Consider the following 25,708-nt stretch of genomic DNA (forward strand, 5'->3'; position numbering starts at 1 on the left):
TGTCTATATATCTACATCTATCTGTCTATATAACTATATCTATCTGTCTATATATCTATATCTATCTGTCTATATATCTACATCTATCTGTCTATATATCTATATCTATCTGTGTATATATCTACATCTATCTGTGTATATATCTATATATCTATCTGTCTATATATCTACATCTATCTGTCTATACAGTATATCTACATCTATCTGTCTATATATCTACATCTATCTGTCTATATATATATATATCTATCTGTCTATATAACTATATCTATCTGTCTATATAACTATATTCTATCTATATTCTCTTACAAGTGAAGCTTAGTGGTGACGTTGTCATGTGACCGTGGTGTAGTCCCTTTATAGCCTAACGTTAGCTTTTTACTGGTGATTCCATTTATGCTTCAAAAATCCTAAAAGTGGAGTTCATTAGTGAAGATTATCTTGCTGAACAAAACGTTTCAGTATCATAAACTTCTGTTTGCCACAGAGTTTATTTTCTGCAACAATCCAAAGTCCAATGGAAGAATCCCGTTGGCTTTCTGTGGAGGGAACCAGGGCGATGCTAACTTCAGGGCTGTCCTACAAGGACACGTCCTCCCTGCAGGACTCTATTGGTACTGAACATTAGCAATGGACGTACATCCGTGCTGCAATATGGAGGTAACTCCTGGAGAAACTGAGCTGGAGAGCAGTTTTGAAAACAGGACAGAACAGGAGTCAAATGGTTTGCATTCAGCAGTTTCAGCGGCTTGTGACTTTGATGTGTTTTTCAGTTCTCTCCTCCAGGTGTTAACAGGTTAATCACAGACACTGTCCCTCAGCGGCAGCAGAAAAAAACAGGGTTTAAGCCGAGGTGAAAATGAGGCCTGTTTGTCCTAGCGACGTCCTTCTGCGGCTCATACCATGAATCAGTTTTTTTTCGTGGCGTCTGAGAACTTCACCGTCTCACTATCTTGTTTCTAATCTTTCAATTACTGTGTGTGTGTGTGTGTGTGTGTGTGTGTGTGTGTGTGTGTGTGTGTGTGTCTGGAGGGATTTTAGAGATAAAGGGAGAGGCGAGGGTGTGCACAAGAGCACCTGGGTGACCGCGAACACACATACATACTGATCAGTCAATAGTTTCATGTATATATACATATAAAATGTATATTGACAAATCGGCAGTTTATAGAATGTGTGTATATGTGAACACAAAACTCTCCGTTACATTAAAATAAAACTACTATATTTCCTGTGTCACTTCATACTGGAATAAGACTGATACACTCGCTGTAATGTGGTGTGGCAAATTTAGAGCTTCTCTGTCAAAGCTAATTCTCTTTTCTGCTAATCTCTCAAACCACATTCCTCCCCCCTCCGTCACCCCCCCCCCCCCGCGTCTCTCTCTCTCTCTCTCTTTATCAACACGTTAGTTATTCCAGCAGAGGGAATCTGGCATAAGTCATTTGTCAAACTGAGAAAGAAAAGAAAAACAACCCCACAAAGTGACGTGTTTCTTTGACTAAACACAGCCTGGTCTCACAGATAGGAGAGAGACGACTGAGGACATCTTCACATTTCAAGAATGACATATATTAATAATAAATAACAATTCAATCAGCTGGTATTTTATAACTGTCAATCACTTTGTTTCCACTGGCTGAAATATTCAGGCAGCACTCTGGGTTCGGTTCAGGTTACCATGGTTACAGTCAAAACAACAAAATCAAGCTGTGGTGTTATTTTAAACTAATAGTCGGCAATCACGCCGGCGTGATCAAGGGTTCACGACGTCACATTGAGCATCGCGGCGGCTTCAAACTCGCTCTTGTTTGATGTTGAGAGACCGACCAAAAACAAAGACAGGACAAATATACGATATGATATGAAAATCATGTTTATGTGTACGCAAGCTGGGGCGGGGCAGACGTCGCATTTATTCAGATATCTTCTCCGTTTGTTGTCACGCGATGAAACGGAAAGAAATGCCAGATCTGCTGACTCAGCTCTACAGGCTGAACATTTTAGGGAGGTGGGGGAGGCGCCAACTGAGCAGACAAGTGGAAGTGGGAGCGCGCTATTTGGGAAGTCCTCACACTGAAAAGAAAAGAAAGGCCCGATCTGTGTTACTGTTTCCATCAACTGGCAGAGGAAGAAGAAGAAGAAGAAGAAAGCGCAACCTGTGTTTCCATCTGCAACCTTCAGTTCGTGGTTCTGACAGTAAGAGAACATCAGGAGCTCTTTGAGCGTCTCACCGTCGTGGTTGGCGTTGCCCAGCGTCCAGGGCTCGTCAGAGTCAAAGTGCGTGTCTCCTCCGATGCCAGCGCCGGGGAAGTACGCGTGGGCCAGGAAACCCCCCTCTCCGTCGAACGGGGAGCTGTCGCCATGGAAACCAGAGGCGAAGAAGATCATGATGTCGGCCTCCTTACCCTCGTTCTTGATCTCCGAGTACGGAACCTCCTGGACGGGACGAGAGCAGAGTGGAGAAAAGAAACTCTATAAAAGCTGAGAGGACAGACTGTCCTGCCAGGAGTAAAGAAACATCTTCAGCATCTTCAGTATCACTTTGGTTGTGACTCTAAAGTGAATCTGTTACGCAACAACTGCTTTTTTCAATTGATAATAAAACACTTACATCTCATTTTAACAGCTTCCTTTCGTGATTGTAACAAGATGCTTCGTCTTGATTATAAGACACTCTTTACTTTATATGGGAAAGTTTATTCCTCTAACATGATTTCTCTTCACGAGATGCTTCGCCGTGATAATGTGAAGGTCGAGTCTAAAGTCTAAACTTCTGTCGTCACAAGATGCTTTGTTCATACAGTTTGTCGTAAAAAGGGTAAAATAAGATACCAGTTTGGTTGTGTGTGCTCCTGAAGGCTCCCTCAGCTTTATGTTCACTTCCATTTGTTTTCATACCTTCAGAATTACGAAGTATAAACAAACTCAGTGAGGAAGTCACGGAAACATCAGATGGCATCAGAGGTCCTATGAGGGAAACATGTAACAATGAAAAGCTCCAATATATTGTATGTTTCTCTGACCTGGAAGGAGAGCGGAGTGACCGTCTGCCACACGTTGAAGGCTTGTCGGATCGCTCTCTGGGTGTCCTTCTCTCCCACTTTAGGGGTGAAGTTAGAAATGCTGCAGGGAAGCAAAAACAGAGCATTAAGCATTAGTTACAGCCGCGTGTCGGCTGGTCGAATCTATGCTCGTTGAATGTATTTTCAACAGATGGCGTGGACAGTCTGCATGAAACACATCCGCTTGTTAAAGTATGTACCTACTAATTTTACACACAGAAAAACCTTTTCTCCTACTGAGGACAAGACATTGGTGGTTAACCCCATACTGTTTTGGTGCTATATTGACCCGAACCACTGATCTTTAACGTGCAGATTATACTGGTTTCATCACCAGGTGCTTCAAACCATAATCAGAAGTTAAAACACAGCTATTGAATTTATTATTCGGTCAAATTAATGGATTAGTATTCAGTATGGGCCAATACTTTAGGTTTGGTACTCAGCCGAGCAGCAGCAGCAGCAGCAGCAGCAGCGTTAAGCCTTTTTCCTCATGTAAGTTGATGTACAACTATAAGGTCATTACAGAGGAGACGTGCCATCCATATCTATTCTACTGTGGGAGAGATGAAGATATGAAGATATAAGATTATCATGTTTTAACACTCACGTCACTGTCACTGCACACTGCGCCAGAGAATACAAGAGACGGATATACAAGGACGGAGGGAGTGTTGGAGGACAGATGGAGTGATTGGCAGAGGCGTGGCGGGAGGGGGGGGTTGAAAAAGAAAAGCCAGGACAAGAGAGCGAGATGAAGGAAGAAACGGGAGATAAGACCGCAGAGCAACTGGCTGAGTTCATTTCACACAATCTGTCTCTCCACAGGGGGCAAATCCTTTGTTCCCGACCAGAAAAATACATTATGGAAATAAATATATAAACAAATGAAAGCACGTTACACAGCTGCCATAATTCAATATCCATACATGAGCGCACAAACAGCTTCCTGATGAGAATGAACAAGTTCATCTGGCAAAGAAAGAGGAATGTTTAGCGGCACTTCTGTAGTTCTGTAGTAGTCGTGCTGAGAATGAACACGTTACAAAACATGATCAGACGATGAAGACTGAGTCTAAATGAGATGAGCTGCTCGTTTCAGCCAATATTCAATGATCCAACTGGCTCTCAACCCTTGTGTTTTGTTTACGTTGGCTTTACTTCCTCATTTTTTATAATAATAATAATAATAATAACACAAAAATGATAATTTCTTCCTTTAAATATGTTTTCTTTTCTTCTGATCTAATACTTATAAGTATTGAAGTGGTAACTCTTCCGTTGGACACAAACTAGGCTTTCACATTTGATGAAGGTGACAAAATATAGAAATGATCATAAAGAATTGTTATTAGTATTTCATGTTCTCTATGTTAGCTGTTCATGTATAAATATTTGTCAAAAAGTACAAATACATGTACAGTATTGTACGATGAGATTGAGATGTAAGATTTATTTTGGATTAATGATTCTCAGGTTTAACGAGAAATCTGCATAATTTAATTAATAACCACATAAATATATATATATATATATATATATACTGTATTCTGGTCTTTCATTAACATTGGGAACGACATAATATGCTCTTTAATTAAAATTGGCGTGTGATATGTTGTAAGACTGGAATGACCATGTTTGGTTGTCAGTGTTCAGGTGTCCTACTGTGGGAGCAGACAGTGAAGTGGACTAAGTCTGGTGAAGAGTTACAGTCTATTATCCTACGCAACAACGTCAGGGTTCAAACACAACTCAACAGACTGTACTTTTCTTCCTTTGTGGATTTGTGTTCGATGATTGCTTTGAATGGCCATGTGAGGAAACTCAGAGCGACTGCGGATATAAAACATGACTTGAAATATAAAGAGGCTGTTCTCGAGTCACAGGGAATATATTTTAAGGACTGCTAGTGTGTTTGGACAGAGTCTGTGCTGTCTCAGCTAATCTTGAAGAGCCGCAGTGACTCTCTGAGTTAAGCAAATTTAAGCCTTTTTTATTCGACTTTTCTGACAGGCTGTTTGCTGGGATGTCGTGCACCGAATCGCCATGTAAACAACTCGTTGTGAGTTACATAAAGCAAACATTTTCCTCGTATTCTACCAGAAGATCATTTTGGAAACTTCTATAGCCATTTTTTGGAAATAATGAAAGTGCGTGTTTTTGGCTTGATGGATGTTCAGTCATGTTTTACACACTGATCTGGTGCCCCGTCTGTCTGTCTGTCTGTCTGTCTGTCTGTCTGTCTGTCTGTCTGTCTGTCTGTCTGTCTGTCTGTCTGTCTGTCCGTCTGTCCGTCCGTCCGTCCGTCCGTCCGTCCGTCCGTCCGTCCGTCCGTCTGTCTGTTAACAGTGAACACCAGTAAGTTAGAGAACCTTTGAGATATCATGTTTTACAGCATGTCTTAACTGTCTGCAAGCAAATCTCTTTATAAAACGTATTTATAAATTCAACTTTCCACCCCGAAGCCCAGTGATTGATGATTGGTGTGTGTGTGTGTGTGTGTGTGTGTGTGTGAGTGAGTGTGTGTGTGTGTGTGTGTGTGTGTGTGTGTGTGTGTGTGTGTGTGCCAGGCAGACTGTTAGGTAGCAGTTGTCTGATTTGAGTAAATGGTGTGGAACGTTACGGCAGTGAAGCTGGCCAAATGACCTGTGGCCAAAACACACAGATGGCGTACTGTCACACTCACACACACACACACACACACACACTCACTCACACACTCACTCACACACACACACACACACACACACACACACACACACGTCGAGCACTTGAGTTGGATATGCAGAAACAGCAGCCATACACACCCGATGCATTTATTAAGTTTCCTGTTTGAAAGCAGTTCACTGAACAGGCCAACAGACAGGCCAACAGACAGGCCAACAGACGGACCAACAGACAGGCAGACCAACAGACAGGCCAACAGACGACCAACAAACAGACCAACAGACAGGCAGACCAACAGACAGGCCAACAGACGACCAACAGACAGGCCAACAGACAGGCCAACAGACAGACCAACAGATGACCAACAGACAGGCCAACAGGCAGACCAACAGACAGGCCAACAGACGACCAACAGACAGACCAACAGACAGGCAGACCAACAGACAGGCCAACAGACGACCAACAGACAGGCCAACAGACAGACCAACAGATGACCAACAGACAGGCCAACAGGCAGACCAACAGACAGGCCAACAGGCAGACCAACAGACAGGCAGACCAACAGACGACCAACAGACGACCAACAGACAGGCCAACAGACGGACCAACAGACAGGCCAACAGACGGACCAACAGACAGGCCAACAGGCAGACCAACAGACGACCAACAGACGGACCAACAGACATGCCAACAGGCAGACCAACAGACAGGCAGACCAACAGGCAGGCCAACAGACGGACCAACAGGCAGACCAACAGACAGGCCAACAGACCGACCAACAGACAGGCCAACAGACGGACCAACAGGCAGACCAACAGACGACCAACAGACGGACCAACAGACGGACTGCCATTCCTGGAGCGATGCTGCTAGCGTGGCTAAAAATTGATCAAACAAATCTGTGATTCTTTGACTTTTCTACATTTACATCAGTTCAAACTACACACTCATCATCCTCATCATCACCATCATCACCATCATCATCATCACAGAGCACCTACAGTTAGAAAGGCAGAGCAGCCAAAGATGCAGACGTTCTCTTTCTGTTTCTGCTCCTCATCCTCTTTCAACTCAGTTTCAATCAAATGTGCTTTGTTAGCAGGAAAGTTAAGAACAATGCCGCCGAAGCATCGACATCAAAGTTAAGCATCTTTCTTGCGATTGCTCTCTCTTCTTCATTCGTTCCCTCGTCTTTTCCTCTCTCTCCCTTTCTCGACTGTTTTTTTTATAAACTTCACCTCCCGATATCCCGAGGCATCGATGGAAGTTTTCGTTTAGAGATACACAGTTGCATAATCCTGCAGCTACGGCATCTAGCAGCGGGTGACAATTTACAGTTGCCAGCAGCCCTAAAATTCCTCCAAATGTGTCTCTTTGCATCGCTGTCAGTGTCACGTCAGCGAATTGTTCCAGCTGCTCCAAAATTGCTGTTCAGAGCAGAGAGGAAAATCATCCCGACTGAGCCCATCAACATTCTTAAATATCACTGGTTTCTTCAATATCTGCAAAAAGTGAGCCAACTGAAACACAACCAGAATCAACTTTATTTCTCACTGCTTCAGTGTAGCACGTGAGGTTGAACGCAGGTTGGATATAAAAACTGTATCACAGGGTAAAATATGGTTAAATGCACTACTTCTGTGGTGCTATCACTGTCTGCAAACATTCTGGCAAAACAGATGGAGAGGTTGATTTTTATTTTGAGTTATTTTTTTGGTTGATGTATTCTGACCACTTCCTCGGGTCATCCTCCCATCCCTCAGTCGTAGAGGGCAGAGGTGGGATCACATCCTGTTTAAGATGTGTGTTCCCACATCATTTATCTCCCGAAAACCTCTCGCAGACGCTGGTTCACGCCTGTAATTCATGGTATCATGAGGCGAGGAACGACATGGAAGAAGAACTTCATGCATTGGAACAAAACACTGCCGTGAACATAAATCTGTGTATTGACTAATGTAATCCAGGCAGCGTTACGTCTCCTCCGAAAACATTAGCCAATGCAAATTAGTTACATATGAGTGTAATTCACAGGAGACAGGGCTGGCCCTAGAGATGGTTTTGGCGCCTAAGAAGAACAATTCAGTTAAAAACGATTACAGTAATGCAGCTGGGAGACTGGCAGCAGGGCTGAAGGCAACACTGAGCTGCACTGCAGGAATGTGACAGCTGATAGCAGGTGAAACATAAGGACGAGGGCTGAGACTCAAATACAGTAAAGAGGTAACCAGATAGCACTGTGATCTCACACTGTGGGTTTTATGTAACGCTGTAGAGTGGGTAGCTGTAATGCAGGAGAGCTGGGATGCCTTCAGTGTCTCGTGGGAGTGGCGTAATTTACATTAGCCCTATAAAGCTGTGAGTAGGGCGGTGTGGAGGAAAAGGAAGAGAGGCCAGAGTGAAAAGGGATTCAAATTTCTAAATGAAAAAGTCTTTATCGTGGCAGCTCAAGCAGCAAAAGAACAAGTCATTAAAAACTCTACAATATGTATACTACAATAAACGAAACAATTAGAAAACGAAAGGAAAGAGAAAAAGAGGGAGAAGGAAAGAAAGAGAGACAAAAGAGGAAGGAGAGAGAGCGAGAAACATCCCAAAATTAAAGGGATACTTGGACTTTTTTGGAAATAAGCTCTTTCGCTTCCTTGTCTGTTCAGTAAATATGAAGATACAACCAGAAGACAGTTAGCTTAGCTTAGCACAAAGACTGGGAACAGGGGGAAACAGCTAGCCTAGCTCTGTCGGAAGGTCACAAAATCGAACTATTAGCCCTCTAAAGCTCAAATAACTAACATGTTATATCTCCATACAGTCCATTCATAACAAGACAGCAAAACACACACGAGGGATAATCAGAGTCTCGCCTGTAGACTGAAACTCTGCCTCGCCGTACGTTTCTGAACACGAGCACAGCTGAATTAACTGCTGTGTTGCAAAAGAGCACCTGGAACTGAAATTTAGGTTGAGAAACTCAGAAGTCATGACGGCGGCTACACCTTAAGTTACCGACTCCTAAATTCCTGCAGCTGAAAAAGGCCACAAGAGAGTTCCTGAAGACACATTTGGTCCTGAGCGTTGTTACTTGAAACTGCAGCTAGATTTGTTCATCAATAATGGCAGACAGTAACAGAGGACAGAAACGAGGCGCCAATATGGTGGGGGGGTAACATGGAGTATTGTTTCTATTTGATTCATGACACTAAAGCTTATTTTGAAATTGAATTTGAGAGCGAGAGAGGGACTGAGTGGGCAGAAGCAACAATGGGAGGTGGGATGTGTTCAGTGTCTCGTGGGACGGCTCTAATCTGCATTAGACCTATATTACATGGCTGAGCTGCCGTTGGATCGTCATACAGTGGAAGGTTTTACTACATGTGGACAGTAGAAGACAATAGAATAAGGTGGAGAGAGAGGAGGGACGAAGATCAAGACGGAGAGACGAGTGGGTGGATGTAACGCACGGATACGAGATGCATTCAGGGTCCCGTGGGACGGAGCTAATTTACATTAGGCCCATCCAAGTTCAGACTGGGAGAGAGCGAGAGAGAGAGAGAGAGGGAGGCAAACAATGAGGGCGGGAAGGGAGGAGGAGGAGGAGGAGGAGGGTGGAAAAAGACAAAAAGAAGAAGAAAATGTAATAAAGGAGAGAAAGGAAGGAAAACAAGAAAGACATAAGACAGAAAAAGATAGAAAGATGGATGATTGATGGATGGATGGGTGGGTGGATGGGTGGGTGGATGGATGGATGGGTGGATGGATGATGGGTGGGTGGATGGATGGATGGATGGATGGATGGATGGATGGGTGGGTGGATGGATGGATGGATGGATGGATGGGTGGGTGGATGGGTGGATGGATGGATGGATGGATGGATGGGTGGATGGATGGGTGGGTGGATGGGTGGATGGGTGGGTGGATGGGTGGGTGGATGGGTGGGTGGGTGGATGGATGGATGGATGGGTGGGTGGGTGGATGGATGGATGGATGGATGGATGGATGGATGGGTGGGTGGGTGGGTGGATGGATGGATGGATGGATGGATGGATACCTGTAGGAGATCTTTTTATCTCTCCACTTCTGCCCCGTCAGGGCGTAGCGTTTATTCCTCTGCCGGCGGCTGGTGTGAGGATGATCTGGGACGCCACAGCGAGGTCTCCTCATCCACCTGAACACAGCAGGACATTTGATCACCTCTCTGGGTGAAACCTGACTTATCTCCATGCACCATGTCTATTCATGTGTCTTTGAAACACTTTGATCAGATTAGCACACAGGAAGCTGTATTTCCTGTCTGTTACTCTGTTTATGAACTCATTTCAATTATAATTATAATTAGAAATTAAAAGCAGCAGCTTCTAATTCGGCGTTAGCTAACTTGTAAGGTAATGCTAACGCTAAAAACCAGAGTTTGCGGAAAACTGAGCAGCCTGTAAAAGAGTCTTTAATAAGAACATATTGATGATGTTTACGTGCATGATATCATGCTGAAAGACTGAGGCTCAAGCTACATGTGACGGTGCACGGCCATTGTTTCGATCGATGGCCCATTTTTCCGAAACCTCAATAGTCTGAAAACAAACGGCCATTGCTCCGAAAATACACACTCTCCCTGCAGCTGTTAGTTCAGGAACTGCCGGCCCTTTGAGAGAATTCAGTTAAAAATTCCTGTCTGGACCATCAGCAGCACAAACTGGAGTTCAACCAGTTCAGCCAGGAAGCTGCTCCACACTGAGGCTAAATGTGTCAGGCCAATTAGAGTCCATTTATAGTCAGTTACAGTTCATCTGTAGGGCCTTTAATCATACCTGTGGTCTCAAAAGGGTTCATAGCACCCATGAAATAATGTTACGGCATTTCCTGTTCTTGTTGTCTAAAAAATGTTTTGTTTGGTAAAAGAATATTAATATTATGAATATAATATTGGATCATTTCTCACAGTCACACGTTCTGCTGGCAGTCGGGAACGATATCACCTGGATTGTAATTCTCAGTGACTCACTCTATAGTCGTCTCGTCCAGTATTCCCGTCACAGGGATGCCGTAGAAGCGCTGCATGGCGGCCACGGCGGACTGCATGGCTTTCTCCTGCCGTAGGTCCGACGTGCGGACGTCATGAGGCAGCAGGTAGCCGTAGTTCTTCAGCCACGTCTGAGAGAGAGGCGGGGAAAAGAAACGGAGGTTAGTTACCATCAATACAACACAGAATACAGTAAAACAAACTTTACCTCAAAATATAGTTTAACCACTTAATAAAGTGCCACAGACACTAACGACACTTTTTATTTTAGAGCAAAGTGACGAACTTGTGCTTCAATTCAGGTTGAAAACAAACAAAATTATTTCTCAGAATGATCTCTTATTATTGTGACGGTAAAGGTGTGATTTACCGGTAATGACTGATGACTAATAGCTAATAGAAAATGATTAGATGACTAATCAGCTGAGAGGGGAATGCAGTCCTGTCAACAACACTAAAGATGAAACATACTGATGCTTGTATGGACAGTGTTGCTGCGACAGCTTTGTCTTTCCTGTTGATGAGGTTTGAGTTCCTGTAGGTGGCGCTCTTTAGTTTGGACAATATTTCTACCTGGAACGTCTTCTGATTATTATCAACAAACAGAACGTGTAGAACACATCACATTTTTCCAGAGAAAGAATCAACCGACAGTGTTTACAGCCTACATTAATCAGAAAGGCATCTCAGACGCTAACATTTGCACTTTGAGCACCACGGACGTCTGAGCTGAAGTCTTTAATGTAAAGACTGCAGCAGAGAGATTAAAGGCACCTGATTAAGATCACTGCAATACATTTCTCAGGTGAACACAATCTCTTATGCTCACAGATATGAGCACACGTCTGATGAAACACATGAAAGAGAAATGTTGTTCTTCTCATGTCAGATCTAAAAATAATTTCTGTCCTCGCGGTGCAACAGAGATTAAAAACACAATAATAATCTGCCCAGCTGTCTCCCTCCTCCCAGCTTCATGTGTTGTCACTCTATACTTCTGACTTTATAAAGCGGGCAGCATTATCTACCTAATGAATTATGAAACTGATTGGAAATTGTATTTAGGGATTAACAGTAGTGTGAGAAGACGGTCCGAAGCTGCAGCGGTGACTGTGACACACAGCTCATAGAGGATATTAAGGAACTTTAAAACCCTCAGCACCCGATTACTCTGAACACACAGACATGATACACACGAACACTTTCCGGGGTGTCATTATCTCGGATGATTTTAGCTAATTCAAATTTGCAGTCCATAAAGCCCAGTAGAAATCACAGAGAGGAAGATGCTTCCTATAACTCCAGAACTTGCCTGACAATCATCACGTTTTCAAGCTTTCTTCAGTATCACAGTAATCCGGTGATGGTTGTCTGTACACCCACGTGTACACGGCAAACAGCAGCTGCTAATAAATAATTCGGCCAAAATGCAAAGAGATATAGCCCCGAATTATGGGACCTGTATTTCCAAAACGTAGAGGGGGTGATGGGGGGGATTGTTGGGTGTCAGACTTTGAAAAACCTCCTGTATCGTATTTAATAACTTACACCAACACGCAAGTCTTCACCCAACAGATGGAGCTTTTCACGTCACATTTCTTTCTTTAGTTCTCCTCTGATGTGGCAAAGCAGGACAAGAGAAAGGAGGGAAGAAAGGGTGAGACACTGAAAGAGGATAGAAACAGACTCAGGCTGGAGACAAGAGAGTGGACACACGGAGACTTATCGAATATGTCAGAGAGAAACTGAGAGAAAGGACGAGGAGACGGCGATTCCTCCCGAAAGGTTCACAGAAAATTTGATTCGCGCTGATCCAAAATCGATGCTGAATCCACAAGTTTCCTCGGATGATTCTTATTATGTCGTATTTTTCACTTTGCAGCGCGCCTGTCTCTTTAATATGACATAACACAATCTCACAGGCCTCCTGAGAGAGAGAGGGAGAGGAACATGAAGACGGCAGAGGACAGAGAGAGGTAAATGAATAGGAGGGAAGAAAAAGAGAGAGAGAAGGAGAGAGGGAGAGGGGAGGGAGGGGAGAGATAACGAGGGGGAGGCTGAGCCCTTCTCTACAGTAGGTCATTAATATTTCAAAGTGTGTGCCAGCCTCTCCCAGCCGGTCCAAGCCCGACATCCAGCACTCAGCTACAACACTCACGTCTGCTTAACTACCATGACGGGCGCAGGGAGGTTACCAGCGCCATCACACTGCGTCCGGCTGCAGGAACCTCTGGTGGTTGTATGAACACCGACGGGTCCAGAAGACAGACAGGTCATCCTCTACATCACTTCTTCTGACAATGACCACAAACGTTCCCTTTTCTTAATGAATCAGAATCAGAAGGACTTTATTGATCCCCGGGGGGGGGGGGGGGGGGGGGGTTTAGTTCTCTAAACCTCACGAAGAGGCAGCACATCAACAGATGCTGCTGTGAGTTGTTTAGGTGTGAAAACAGCACTCTGTTAGTTATTTTCAGTGAACTGACTTGACGGGTTGTTGTGATGTAAATGTTACATGTAGAAATATAGTTACCAAATGATATTAAAACAAAAATAAAAATCTTAAACTCAGACGTCTCGGCTGCAACAACAAACTTACATTTGGAGACAATAAAGAAAGTAAAATCCACAGCCTCCATGAAATGAATTATTCTTTCATGAACCTCGGACCAGTGAGTGATCTCTTGCTGCTTCTCTGTCCGACATGTTTCAGACAAACTTCCACATTCACACAGACGCCCTTCGTCTGTCTGAACTATCAGTTATAGTCTGTACATGTTACTTGATATATTTTTGTTTGTTGGCAGTCGACGTGTTCCTGCTTAAGTGTCAGTGTTTAACGAATTTATTTAGATTGTGATCCTAATCTGCTTTTAATCCGAAGTGTAAATGTGAACACAATGTGCCACATGGTCCGTGAGCCGAAAGGAAACTGACTGCTTACAATCCAATTAAGAATCTGCGGCGATGACAACGCCACTGTTCTCCAACAAAGCATCTCAATCTGATTCCTGTAATTGAATCCTGTCGTATCCACACGCTGATAAAGAAAACCAGAGCTCCAGGCGAGAACCAACTAAACAATTTCACCGCAACTGTCAAGATACGACGGACGAAAACAAAGATTACGCAGTTTAATCTATAAAAGTAAACCAGACAATGTAGTTTAAACAAGTGTTGAGATTTAATCAAGCAATAAAAAATACTGATGAACGTTCACAAAGTGTTCATATTTCATTTTCCTTCAACAGAGAACTGAAACCTAAAGAAGCTCTGATCTGTTTATTGTGTCGGACACACACACACACACACACACACACACACACACACACACACACACACACACACACACACACACACACACACAGCACTCTCTGCAATGACGTCTCTGAGGACCTCGATACTGCATTAGTCAGCATGTTTGTGTGTGTGTATATGAGTGTGTGCTCATGCGTGTATGTGTAAGTGCATCCATGTGTGTGTGTGTGTGTGTTATGTGTGTATCCTTGCACCCCTACATAGGTGTATGCCAGTGTTTTAGTGTGTGTGTGTGTGTGTGTGTGTGTGGGACAGCTGCTGCAGGCTCAGAGGAAGCAGTTTGAATTAAATAATTCACCAGCTGCTATTATACAACAATTACTACAGTGCCATCAAAGCCCTGCACACACACTCAACACACACGACACACACACACACGTTGTTGTTTCATACAACATGAGTACAGTAACATACGAGCTTCTCGCAGCTGGGGGGCAGAGATTCACTGGATGTCCTGGGAGTTTCAGGACCCACAGAGACCCTCAGGAACCGCCTCGTGAACACAAAACCTGAGAAACACAATTACCCAGAGAGGACGAGAGGAGACGCGGTGCTGGATTATTGAGTAACAAGTAACTCTTCTCGTTACCGCCGTGTGGGACAAAATGACAAAATGGTGTCTTCTATCCATTCAATCATTCAAACGAGATTTATGGCTTTCAAAGCTCAACTTCCGTCCTGAGAGCTGGAACATCAAGATGTTGTTAACGCTGACAGTCGAGCTACGAGGCGACGATGTCACATCACAATCTAAATGAGGAAGGTAAAGGGGCCGTTGGTGCGCACACATTAGTACTAATATCAAAACTAGTTCACCACTCTGTGCTGTGACCAGTTTTATGAAACCTGTGATTTGTGTAAACGCAGATAACATCGATCCATGCTGTTGTTAAACTTACAAGATGCTAATAAAGGTTTGTGAAGTTCATATATCTTATAATGCGCAGCGGGCAGACTTATTATCCAAACAAAGACTATATATCAAAATGTGTTCAGCTTCTCTGCGTGGTTACAAATAGTCAGGTTGAGATGAAAGCACACACACACACACACACACACACACACACACACACATACAAAATACTACCGTTGACAAAGCTGTAAATATCACAGCAGATAAAAACACAACAGGGTGCAACACAATAACAAAAGTGTTTTAATTTAAATATTTTAACGACGCTTTAATGCTTTAAATCACATTTAACTTGCATGAAGGTTGCGAGTGTGCAGAGTCCTGATGACTCAAGCTTCACTGTTGGAACCACTTTTAATATTTCTGCTTGTGGGAGTGCAGCAGCACATTTGTTGTGCAGCGATTCTGAGCCTGAGCTTCAGAAACCCCCCCGCAGGCCTCTGAAGATGAGCAAAACATAAACCAAAATAAAATAAGACACATAAAACAAAACTCTTGCATTTTGTTCTTGCTGACCTCACAAACTGAATGTCCATAGAGCAGAGGACGTGCAGGTGTGTGTGTGTGTGTCATCTTTATTCATGAGGCTGAAGCAGCATCACTGATTATTCAAAGCTCACTCCGTCCGCTCAGCTGGTTGATATGATGACATCCTTCTAAACAGATGAAGCCTGATGTGTCCCTTCTTACACAAGGTGAATCATGAAAAAGCAAGTGAGGAAGACAAGAGATGAAGTCCGGTGACAGAACGATTTCTGCTTTGAAATGTCGGACCTGCTGGGAACAAACTGTGGGCGGGGGTGTCGCGCTGCTCCACTGCTGCTGCGCAGTCACAGCATTGGTGGGCAGTCATTGGTTTGGACGCTTAAAGTGAAGCGTGTTTACGTTCTCTGGACAAACTCTTGTGGTTGTGTGAATAATGACTGCTGTCCCCGAGCAGCCGAGCAGGAAGCGTCCGCGGACGTCTGAGAGAGGAGTTTGGGTCGGATGGTTGAGCGTGCGAAGCGTCTGACTCCGGAGATCACCGCCCCGTCGACACAGGAAATGTTTAGAGTTCATAAATCCATGAAGACGGGAAATTTGATTTCAACAATATTGTTGTAGCTGATCCAGAGATAAACTGATCGATTGGCCTTCTTAGTTCATTACATTTTGTTTTTCTTTCAAAGCTAATGTGTGATTTATCCAATAAAACCACAGCATGACTTTTCTCTCATAATGAACATTGTAAATCACATCGTAACAGCACCTACAGCTGAACAATGGGTCCATGACAGTATAAAGGTCATCCAGATAACTACACTGACTGCACAGACTTACCACTCGTCACAAAACCACAGTCTTTAAGGGCTGCTGTGGGTTCACAGACAAACTACTACACCAAACTAGATATTATAGGAAACCAGGAGAGGTGGGCTGTAACAGGCCAGCAGAGGAGCACAACACAACCAGACGTCAGAAATGATCTGTTGTGTGGTTCAGGTTGTTGAAGGACGTGCTGAAGCAGCAGAGGACGGTGGTTGAACTGGGCAGCTCCCAGGTCTGCATGTGTGTGAGTGACCTGTCCTGAAGTAACAGACTCACTGTTCACGTCCACGTCTGCCTTCTGCGTCAAGTATGAAAAAACACTAAAATGTTGCGGGTTGAGGTTATATTCACAGGAACACGTGCATCATCAGATTATTATAAAACAACAGATTCCATGACACAGATAACCCTTTCAGCTCCGACGCCTGATGCCGTGTCTCGTTTGAATCTGTTGCTGCTGGAAACATCAAAGAAACGGGGACACGTAGAGGTTTCTTCTGCTTTTGTCTCAAACCGTTCATCTCTTTGTTTAAGGCGTTTAAAAAGACATGAATTCAGTCACGTCTTCTAAAAACAGCGGTCTGCAAATGGAAATTAAAAAATGTAGGGTGCAGATTTGGACTGCAGTCAAAGAAATGTATTGTTACTGTATTTAGTATAATCAAATCTCTACAAATGTTTTTAATGTACCGCTTGAGAGTTTCACGATACTCCAATCAAACAGAAGGAAAAATTTAATATTGAATTATTAGAAAACACTGATACCTGCCACTGGGATGAGGCAGAATGTCTTCTTTTGAGAGACCAGTGACCGGTGTGAACCTCAGCGCAAGTGCATCACAATTAAAACACATAAGAAAAGTTTTCACACTAAACACTAAATCTCTACAGGTCAGGTTTATTTATACAGCCCAACATCACAAATCCTACTTTTGTCTCAGGGGGCTTTACAATCAGCACCCAAAGACATTAAACTTCCTGTCACATAAGAGAAAGAGCAGATCTGGAGGCTGAAACGAGCTCATGTTTGATATCTTTTGCTTAATGGATTCAGCTCTTCGTATATAAAAGTATATCGACATTCTAAGAAATACGAGTGTATTTTTGTTTAAGTGAGAATGTGAAGTGGACGCTGGTATTTTTCTCACTTCCAGCTCAGAGGTTTGAACCAAACTTCACTCCAGTTTTTTCTGCCAGTCTGTCTGTTTGCATCTGTCCACCTGCGTGTCTGTCCACCTGCCTGTCTGTCCACCTGTCTGTCTGTCTGTCTCTGATGCCTCAACCTGTGCGTCAGCCTGCCAGTGAGTCTCCTCCGTCTGTCTGCTGCGATAAAAATAGACCTTATCTCCCCCTGCTAAACTATTTACCGTCTCTCAGCTTGAGTGCAACGGGTGCAACCCGTCAGGCACTCCCCCTGTTCAGACGGGGGGAGTGCAGCGAGAACGGACACGACTGTCACAAAGAAGTGAGACCTGCCGCTGCCTCGTCATGAAGGTGTAAATGTATGTTGGTTATTTTCTTGATTAATCGATTCATTGTTTGAACTAAAAAAAAATGTCAGAAAATAGTGAAAAATGCCAAATCATACGTTCTCAGACTAGTGATGTCTTAAGTGCTTGTTTTATGTCCAAAACCCAAAGATGGTAAATTTACTATCTTATAAAACAAAGAAAAGTGGGAAATCCTCACATTTAATTTTGCTTAAGTTTTAAATGATTAATCGATTATCAAATTTGTTGCCGATAAATTCTATTTCTATCAATCATGAGAGGTCATCCAGAAATGAAAGAACAAATTACAAAAGTAACATGACGAAGTGCACTCACAGGAAAGTGAACCACTGCCTTTTATTTTCTGATATTTTCAGCTGTTGTTGTTTGAGGCAAACTGTGCACCTTACATTACAGACACAGCGCACATAATCAAACCCCCCTGGGTGTCGCAAATTGAATATGTCTCAACTTTCGCCGCATTACGTCAACGTCAGACAGAGAAAAGAACAGCAGCACCTGGATTTCTGCCTCATCCTTCTCTTCAAGAACAAGTCATCTCTGTTAGCCCTTTTTATCTTAAGAGTCTTTATAACTTCCGGGGCGACTGCCTGCTGCTTTTACTGCGTCACCGTGTGCTTTGTGTTAAAGTGGCATTGTTTGAAATGTGGCAACGAGGTGACAATACTTTGCACTCTATCGCATTTTGTTTTGATCGATACTTTTCGAGGGTAAAAACATCGACACGTGCATAAAAACAGGTGCACAGAATCAAAAAGCGGTGGTGGAGACGTGTTCAGATCCTGCAGCAATACTGCAATCGAAAGTAAAAGTATTAGCAAAATGTACGTAAAGATATAAGTAAAATCAGAAAAATGGCTCCTGTGACTGTTTCAATTATATATTATCTTATTGGCTTCTTATTACTGTAGCATTCATGTGTACTGTTGTAGTTGGTCGAGGTGGAGCTAATGCCGAGCTAACGACTTCATGTACTGAAGTTTCATCTCTAACGGTGCATCAGTTTTATAAATATCATCATGTGTTTTGTGTAAAATCTTGATCTTGATCTGTAAAAGTACAATATTTCCCTCTGAATGTTAGTTAAGTAAAAGTATAAAGTAGCATGAAATGGAAATAGTCAAGTAAAGTACAAGTACTCTAAACCTGTGCTTAGTTACACTGTCCGTCCTCAGCCGTCTGTCGGAGCAGGATGAAACGTCCTGTTTGATCAGAGCCTCTCTGATCTCGGAGGATCTCTTGTGAGAAGTGAATCACTCTGGACTCTGTGTTCTCACCTCACTTCTCCCTGTTCTTGCAAACATCACGTACAATAATAAGATTCCACTGAAGAAATCAAAAGTCAACACGGTCGGCGGCGTTGAACAGCGAGTGATTAATGAATGAAATCACTGTTCGTTGTGGAAACCAGAGAGCTAATGTCTGCCGGCGTCTGCTGGTGCGGTTTCATATTTGTACGGAAAATGAAAAAGAGTCAGCATCGTTTTGTCAGCGAGGATTCCCTCGTCGGCTGAGGATGAGGACGGGGACTGAGGAGGCAGATTTGTAGATGTTTGGTAATGAAATTTATTCCCACCATTTCTGCACTCGGCAGGAAAAGACGACGCGGAGACAGACGATGTCGGACGTGATCAGATGTATCAGCTGGTATAAACTCTGGTGTTTTCCTTCCTGGCACTGACATGAGGTGAGCGCCTATTTAACACACCGATCAATGAGAACCAGCTTCAATTAAAACACGCAGTCAAGACTGTGTACAAGCAACAACGGCGACATGTTTAAATGTAAGTACATAATCTCCGCTGGGGATGGTGGGGGTCATGTCAGCCTCACTTTTATTGTTTCAAGTTGATTTTCTGAGTAAAATCTCTGAACACTGTTCTCTGACTGTCGGGCATCATAATCCAGACGACAGAAGATAAACTCATCCGAGTCGTCTTCAGTGACCACAGCGCGCTCACACAATATTCTAGGACGAATCTCAATTAGAAGCTCAAAGTCACGATGACTTTGTTAGCATACAAAAGCTCCAATGCAAATTTTGCCAGCATGGCATTGTGGGTATTTCGCCATTGTAACTTGATATGATAGCCACCAAAACTCTGTCATTTTTCGAACCTTTTAGCCACAATTTCTGTAAATTCTGCCTCTAAAAACTGCAGTCCTGTCCGACCTTTAATCCACAGCGGTCTAAGGCTCATGGGAAATGGTGTTCATGAAAGGACGCTAACAAAAAAATGTCAGTCGGATTTTGAATGACACTTAACGAGGTGTTTTGCCCTCTCTTTCGCTTCTCAGGCTTCAATATTGGCCTACCTTATTGGTGAAGGTCGGCCGTATGCCGCCTGAATGGAATACTTAAAGACACAACTCAGGGCTTCAAAACCTCATGAAACTGCATTTTTTGGCATTGCCAGAACAATTTGCACAAGCAAGTTAGTCTGAAAACTCTCATTTTATTTTCAGTTTCCAAGCAAATTATTTGTTTTCCACAAAAATGTGAAACAATATCCGCTCATAACAACGACAGCAGAATTCAAGTTTTCTCTGGTTATGTTTAGGACCGGGCAGCACAAGACGTGACGTGTTATTAACATTTAACTGAAAGCACAATCTTAAACTAACCTTCACCAAAGTGCTTGTTTTGTCAAACTCTAAGTGCTTTGGTTTATCAATACAGGAAACACACACACACACACACACACACACACACACACACACACACACACACACACACACACACACACACACACACTCTCTGTCTCCATCGAGGCAACAACAGCTCCTCACCGCCAGGGACGTGTTTGTCACAAATGTTCAGAAAAGCTTTCTCTCACACCCCTTCTCAAGCTCGCACGCTGCCGACTGCGGTTGTTTCTCGTCCGTCAGTTGGATGCGAGCGCTGCGGCTCGGGGGGGGGGGGGGGGGGGGGGGGGGCATCTGAGGCTGACTGGTGGCTTTCTTTCTGGCTTCCTGGCATCTTGCTCGGAGCAGCGGTGGAGAGCTTTACCCGTCGCTGCCGTGAAGCTCTGAAGATAGACTGAAACACATTCAATATACGGACTGAAGTGTCCTCGCGTGTGCGGGTCATTTTCCACGTCCTCTTAAAAACACAACCTCATTAAAATAGTTAGAGTTTAGGGCTGAAACCGTTTTGTCACAGAGAAGTGAGCAGAAGAAGACTTCATATAGGGCTGCAGGAATGCTGACTGTTGTAATAGAGCACTAGGAATGACTGTTGGCAACATCTGAAGACAGATTTTATAGAAGAAAAATGATTGATTGATTAATCAAGCCGCAGCTGGGCCAAGGCATCACAGCGAGTTATAGAAACAAATGATGTAATTAGTTGAATTAAACCTCAGCAGGTTTTTGAGAGCTACTCGGTTGTGAACCACACGGGTGATTGAAGAGATGACCGAACAAATAAAAGACTGAATGTGACGGTTTGGTGTGCAGCAGCCACTCACCTCACCTCAGGCTGCTTGTGTTTCCTCTGGGCTCAACATTTAAGTTACGCGTTTGTGGCCGAACCACAGTGTTTTGGACCAATCAGCGTCCAATGAGGAGCTACTGGCAGCTCCAGGTGCGGTTCAGGTGTGACGGCAGCGAGAAGCGAGTCCCTTTAATGTAAGACGGCAAGAATCGCCTACCGACATGCTAACTACATAGCTAGCTACACTGACTGCGTGCTAGCTTCCAAAGTTCAGACTGCAGCCTGTTGTTGTGTTTCCTCTTCGGTGCGATCTGATTGGTTGAAGTTAGTCCGTGATAGACAGATGGTGTCTGGGCTCAGCCTTAGAGACAGTAGAGCTGCTGCTTCTTTGTGTCTCAGGTGGTTCGGCATGTGATCAGGATGCCTCCACTTGGAGGTTTTTTTCTGGGCCCGTTCAACCAGTAGGAGACCCCCGGGGAGCCAGAACACGCTGGAGAGATTATGCCTCTCATCTGGCCTGGGACCGCCTCGGGGGCCCCCAGGAGGACCTGGAAAACAGTCCTGAGGAGAGGGACGTCTGGACTACCTTACTTTGTCTGCTGCTTCCATCGCGACGCGAACATGGACACACACACACACACACACACACACACACACACACACACACACACAGGTTTCTGTAATGTGAAACTCTTTTGAAGAACACTCAGGTGGGACTGATGGGCTCATAGCTATGACCTCATGTCTGTGGTGTCATATAACGCGCCACACACACACACACACACACACACACACACACACACACACACACACACACACACACACACACACACACGCGCTTAGAAAACAATGTTAAAATGCAGTTGTCTGTGTTGTGTTATCATATATTAAAACTGAGATATATATATATATATATTTTTCAGAGATAATAATAAGACGTGTAAAATATACTAACCCTCAAGTCATTTTTTTTAAAATTCTCACTTTCTTCAGTATCTGAGCATCAACTATGGTGAAGAAAAGAAGGAAAAGACGATGGTTATGGTGAATAAAAAGACTATTTATTGCAGGTCGGTGACGGGAGGCCGACTCTGATCTCCTGCAATGAGCTCAGACGCACAACAAGCCCGTCCACCTCCCCGACCGCCACACTTCACTTGATTTCTAGTTGTATGTTAAGGAATTACAGCACAGCGACGGAGCCAATGATCATAGCTGCTCACGATGGTCGAGACTACGACACCATGTCGGAACCATAACAACTGTTTAACCTCCTGCATCGAGCAGAAATCTTTCCTCCCCGCCTCGCTGCAGATCACTTCCTGCACTGATGTGAATTGGATGTGAATCATGAGGTGCTGAGTCGTCCAACATGGGTGTAATTCTTGGCACAGAGGGCTGAATAAACAGCACCTGAATGCATTTTTGTCACAATAATCAAATTTCAATGGATACTCTATGTTAAAAAAATATTTTTTTTACTCTCAAATGTTGGAATCTGTATCAAAAAAAATGATATCAGGTATCAGTCAGTTTCATTGCAGCTACGTAAACAAGGGAAGAGAGTCGTGGTCCAACGAGAGGAAAGCCTCAGAGTCTGCAGAGATTCTGTTCAAATCAAATCTGTCCACACCTGCAGCCCTCCGACACGCCGCCTGCACGCACACACACACACACACACACACACACACGCACACACACACACGCACACACACACACACGCACACACACTGAGCAGCGGTGTGTGTCGTCATGTACAGTGGCAGCTTTGTTCATTGTTTTCATTTAGAGTTTCAGAGGAGACGTTTCCTTCTAGTAAAACATTTCTTAGTTGGCTTTTCTTTTCTTTACATATTTTGTAATTTTATTGTTCAGTCAGTTCTTTGACAAAACATCTGAAACATGATTTAAAACTTCTGACAGCTGCACATCCTGTACACTTCATTTTCACTACACAGAAAATTGTCTATTTTACTTATTTCTAAGCAACTGGCTTTTCTTCCTTTTTGGCATAACTTGTTATCAATTAGCATCTGCATGATTACTGAAATCAGTCACACTGCCGCCTTCAATCGCATGAGCATATAGAAAGTCTGAAGCTGCAGATTACAGACTGTCATGAAATAAATATAATAATTACAAATACACATCACCGAAGACATACTCATAAGAAAAGCCAAGACGGCACAGCCACTGTTTGATTGACAGGTGACCTCAGTGAAGTGCAGAAACATCAGAACCGGATCATTACAGCATCCCTTCAAGGTAAAACTTGGATGCAAGAAAAGGCTCGATTGCAGCGGCTGCCGTGAAGCACACGCTCAGTGTGGAGTGACGGACAGATGGATGAACAGATTTATCAACAGATCGATGGAGATTTGACGGATGGATGGAGCCGAAGAGAGGAGGAGGCCTGAAAGACGGATGGAAGGACGTGGGACGTTCTTCTGTTGTGTTAGAGCAGCCGTCATCTGCCTCTGAAGTCTGTTACTGTTCTTCAGCGTTCAGTCAGACGCTGCTGATCATATAGGAGCTCACGGTCCTCATCGCTACCTGATCTACATAGACCAGGTTCCAAGGTGTCAACACAGTCAGCAGCACTAGAGTGATTAAATCTGTTCATCCAAAAATCAAACATTTAAAGCTGCTACGGTCAATATTCTTATGTTTACCCTGGATCAGATGTGTAATGTGAAAGGTGTCGTTTGTTTGTCTCTGTCAGCCTGGAAAGTCATTGTTTTGGTTCACTCATCAGTAATCGTGTTTCAATTCCAAATTTCAATTCCAAACTCTTGAAATGTCGCAAAAAAAGACGTATTAGTATTAGTCGCGTCTCAACTTTTGCCTTTTCCAAACAGCTTTTCTGATGCGATACTTCAAAATGTGCATAAAAATAAGTTCATGGAAACACGGCTATTCGTTTCCAGCTGGTTTCAGCTAAAAAGCTCCGATCAACCCGCTGTACACTTCCTGCTCAGCACCAACTAGCCGACAGGCAAAGTTAGCGACTAGCTGTTGAACATTTAACAGCTCCGAGTGCTGGATATCCTTCTCAGGTTGTGGAGATCAAAACAGAGCAAAAAGAGCAAAAACTGGACTTAGAGTTATTGTTATTTATGTTTCTACATCCACATTTCAAGTCCTGACAAAAGAAAAATACAGTTTGGGTTTAAAGAAACTGACAAACAATTCAATGAATGTGCGATCAGCGATGAACATTATGGTGCTACGCTGGGATGATCAGTACGAGCTGCAGGCACATAGTACAATTAAATTTACATCTCGGTGTGAAATTGTTTCCTCTTCCTGTGCTTCCACAGTGATAAAACGTAATCCACTCTCCACGTCCTCCTGCGCTGCACAGAAAGCTTACAGAGAAGCAAGATGCTTTTCCTCAGAACAGACAGAGCCCTGCCTCGTATTCATTTTTAATTAGAAGTGCACTTGCATTTCCGCCCTGCTCAGTATCTCATGTTCTGAGGCTCCACTGAGCTGCAGGACTCTCATCTACAGCTGCAAGCTGCTCACAGACGTACTGCAAGAATGCACTACGCTGTGTTTGGACTCTCTGGCACATATTATAGGTGATCTGCAGGGTCCCTTAACTGTTGTTTGTCCTGTACAATGGCTTTCCGCTAAGGTCTTTCTCTATGTGACAACATGAGCTTTTAACTCTGTATCCTCTGGAGAAAATCAGTTTGTTTGTCATCTCTGACTCTGACATAAACCGTAAGAAAGCACAAGAAATGAGGAGAACCTCTCTGTAGGAAATCTGCATATTGGCAGCGAGAGGTGACTGAATAACTGGTGAAAAGCTGGGACCACTTTGACACGAGACTGACTCACTCAGTCTAACCTCTGCTTTACCAACCAAACTAAATACAAAGTGCTGCCGTTTTTACATACAGAGTTATGGAGCTGTGTTCCGAGCTGCATTTTGCTTTAAACTTGTTTTTGGCTGGCAGGGTGACTCTGACATGGTTGTAACGACACACAGTCTGCTCACGTCTACCAAACCTGTCAGTCATCATCTGTTTGTGACAAAGGAAACCATAAAGATGAGCAGTTTGAATCTTAAGCTGTGATTTGTCTCATCCTGTAGGTGAAGTGCAGAGCTTTAAGTTTCTGGGTTGTAACGTGTAGCACAGCGTGTTATTTTGCTGCCTTCACTATTCAATTTCCATTACAAAAGAAACGTCGAGATGAAATGAAAACTTCCCTTTAACCCTTTTCGATCACATCCGCGGTCATATTGTGCACCTGGCGAACAATATATGCCAAAAGAATTACAGAAAATCTATTTCTTTCTTTCTTTTCTCATATCAAAATCACGTTTTCTTCCTGTAAAACAAAATATGACGTGTGCTTACAGAAGCTTGAACCAACCAGTTTCAACCAATAATATCACGACATCCAGCCGTCAATCAGTCTTCAACTGTTAGCGGTACAGAGCTAACGTTCATTAGTTAGCTA

At 43.6% G+C, this 25,708-nt stretch overlaps 1 protein-coding gene across 1 annotated transcript in view; it reads right to left on the reverse strand.

Moving 5' to 3' along the window:
- Window positions 1-17,546, reverse strand: part of mmp24 (matrix metallopeptidase 24) — a 35,809-nt gene extending 18,263 nt beyond the window's left edge. The window contains exons 1-5 of the mRNA XM_070902001.1: window positions 17,529-17,546; window positions 10,732-10,880; window positions 9,781-9,897; window positions 3,027-3,126; window positions 2,235-2,439 (exon numbers count right to left, since the gene is read on the reverse strand). Of these exons, the coding sequence (XP_070758102.1) occupies window positions 2,235-2,439; window positions 3,027-3,126; window positions 9,781-9,897; window positions 10,732-10,808 (499 nt within the window). The 5' untranslated portion in view covers window positions 10,809-10,880; window positions 17,529-17,546. The remainder of the gene's footprint in view (window positions 1-2,234; window positions 2,440-3,026; window positions 3,127-9,780; window positions 9,898-10,731; window positions 10,881-17,528) is intronic.
- Between the last annotated feature and the right edge of the window lie 8,162 nt (window positions 17,547-25,708).

This window comes from Enoplosus armatus, chromosome 3 (genome assembly GCF_043641665.1).
Source record: "Enoplosus armatus isolate fEnoArm2 chromosome 3, fEnoArm2.hap1, whole genome shotgun sequence".
In the NCBI taxonomy this organism is placed as follows: domain Eukaryota; kingdom Metazoa; phylum Chordata; class Actinopteri; order Centrarchiformes; family Enoplosidae; genus Enoplosus; species Enoplosus armatus.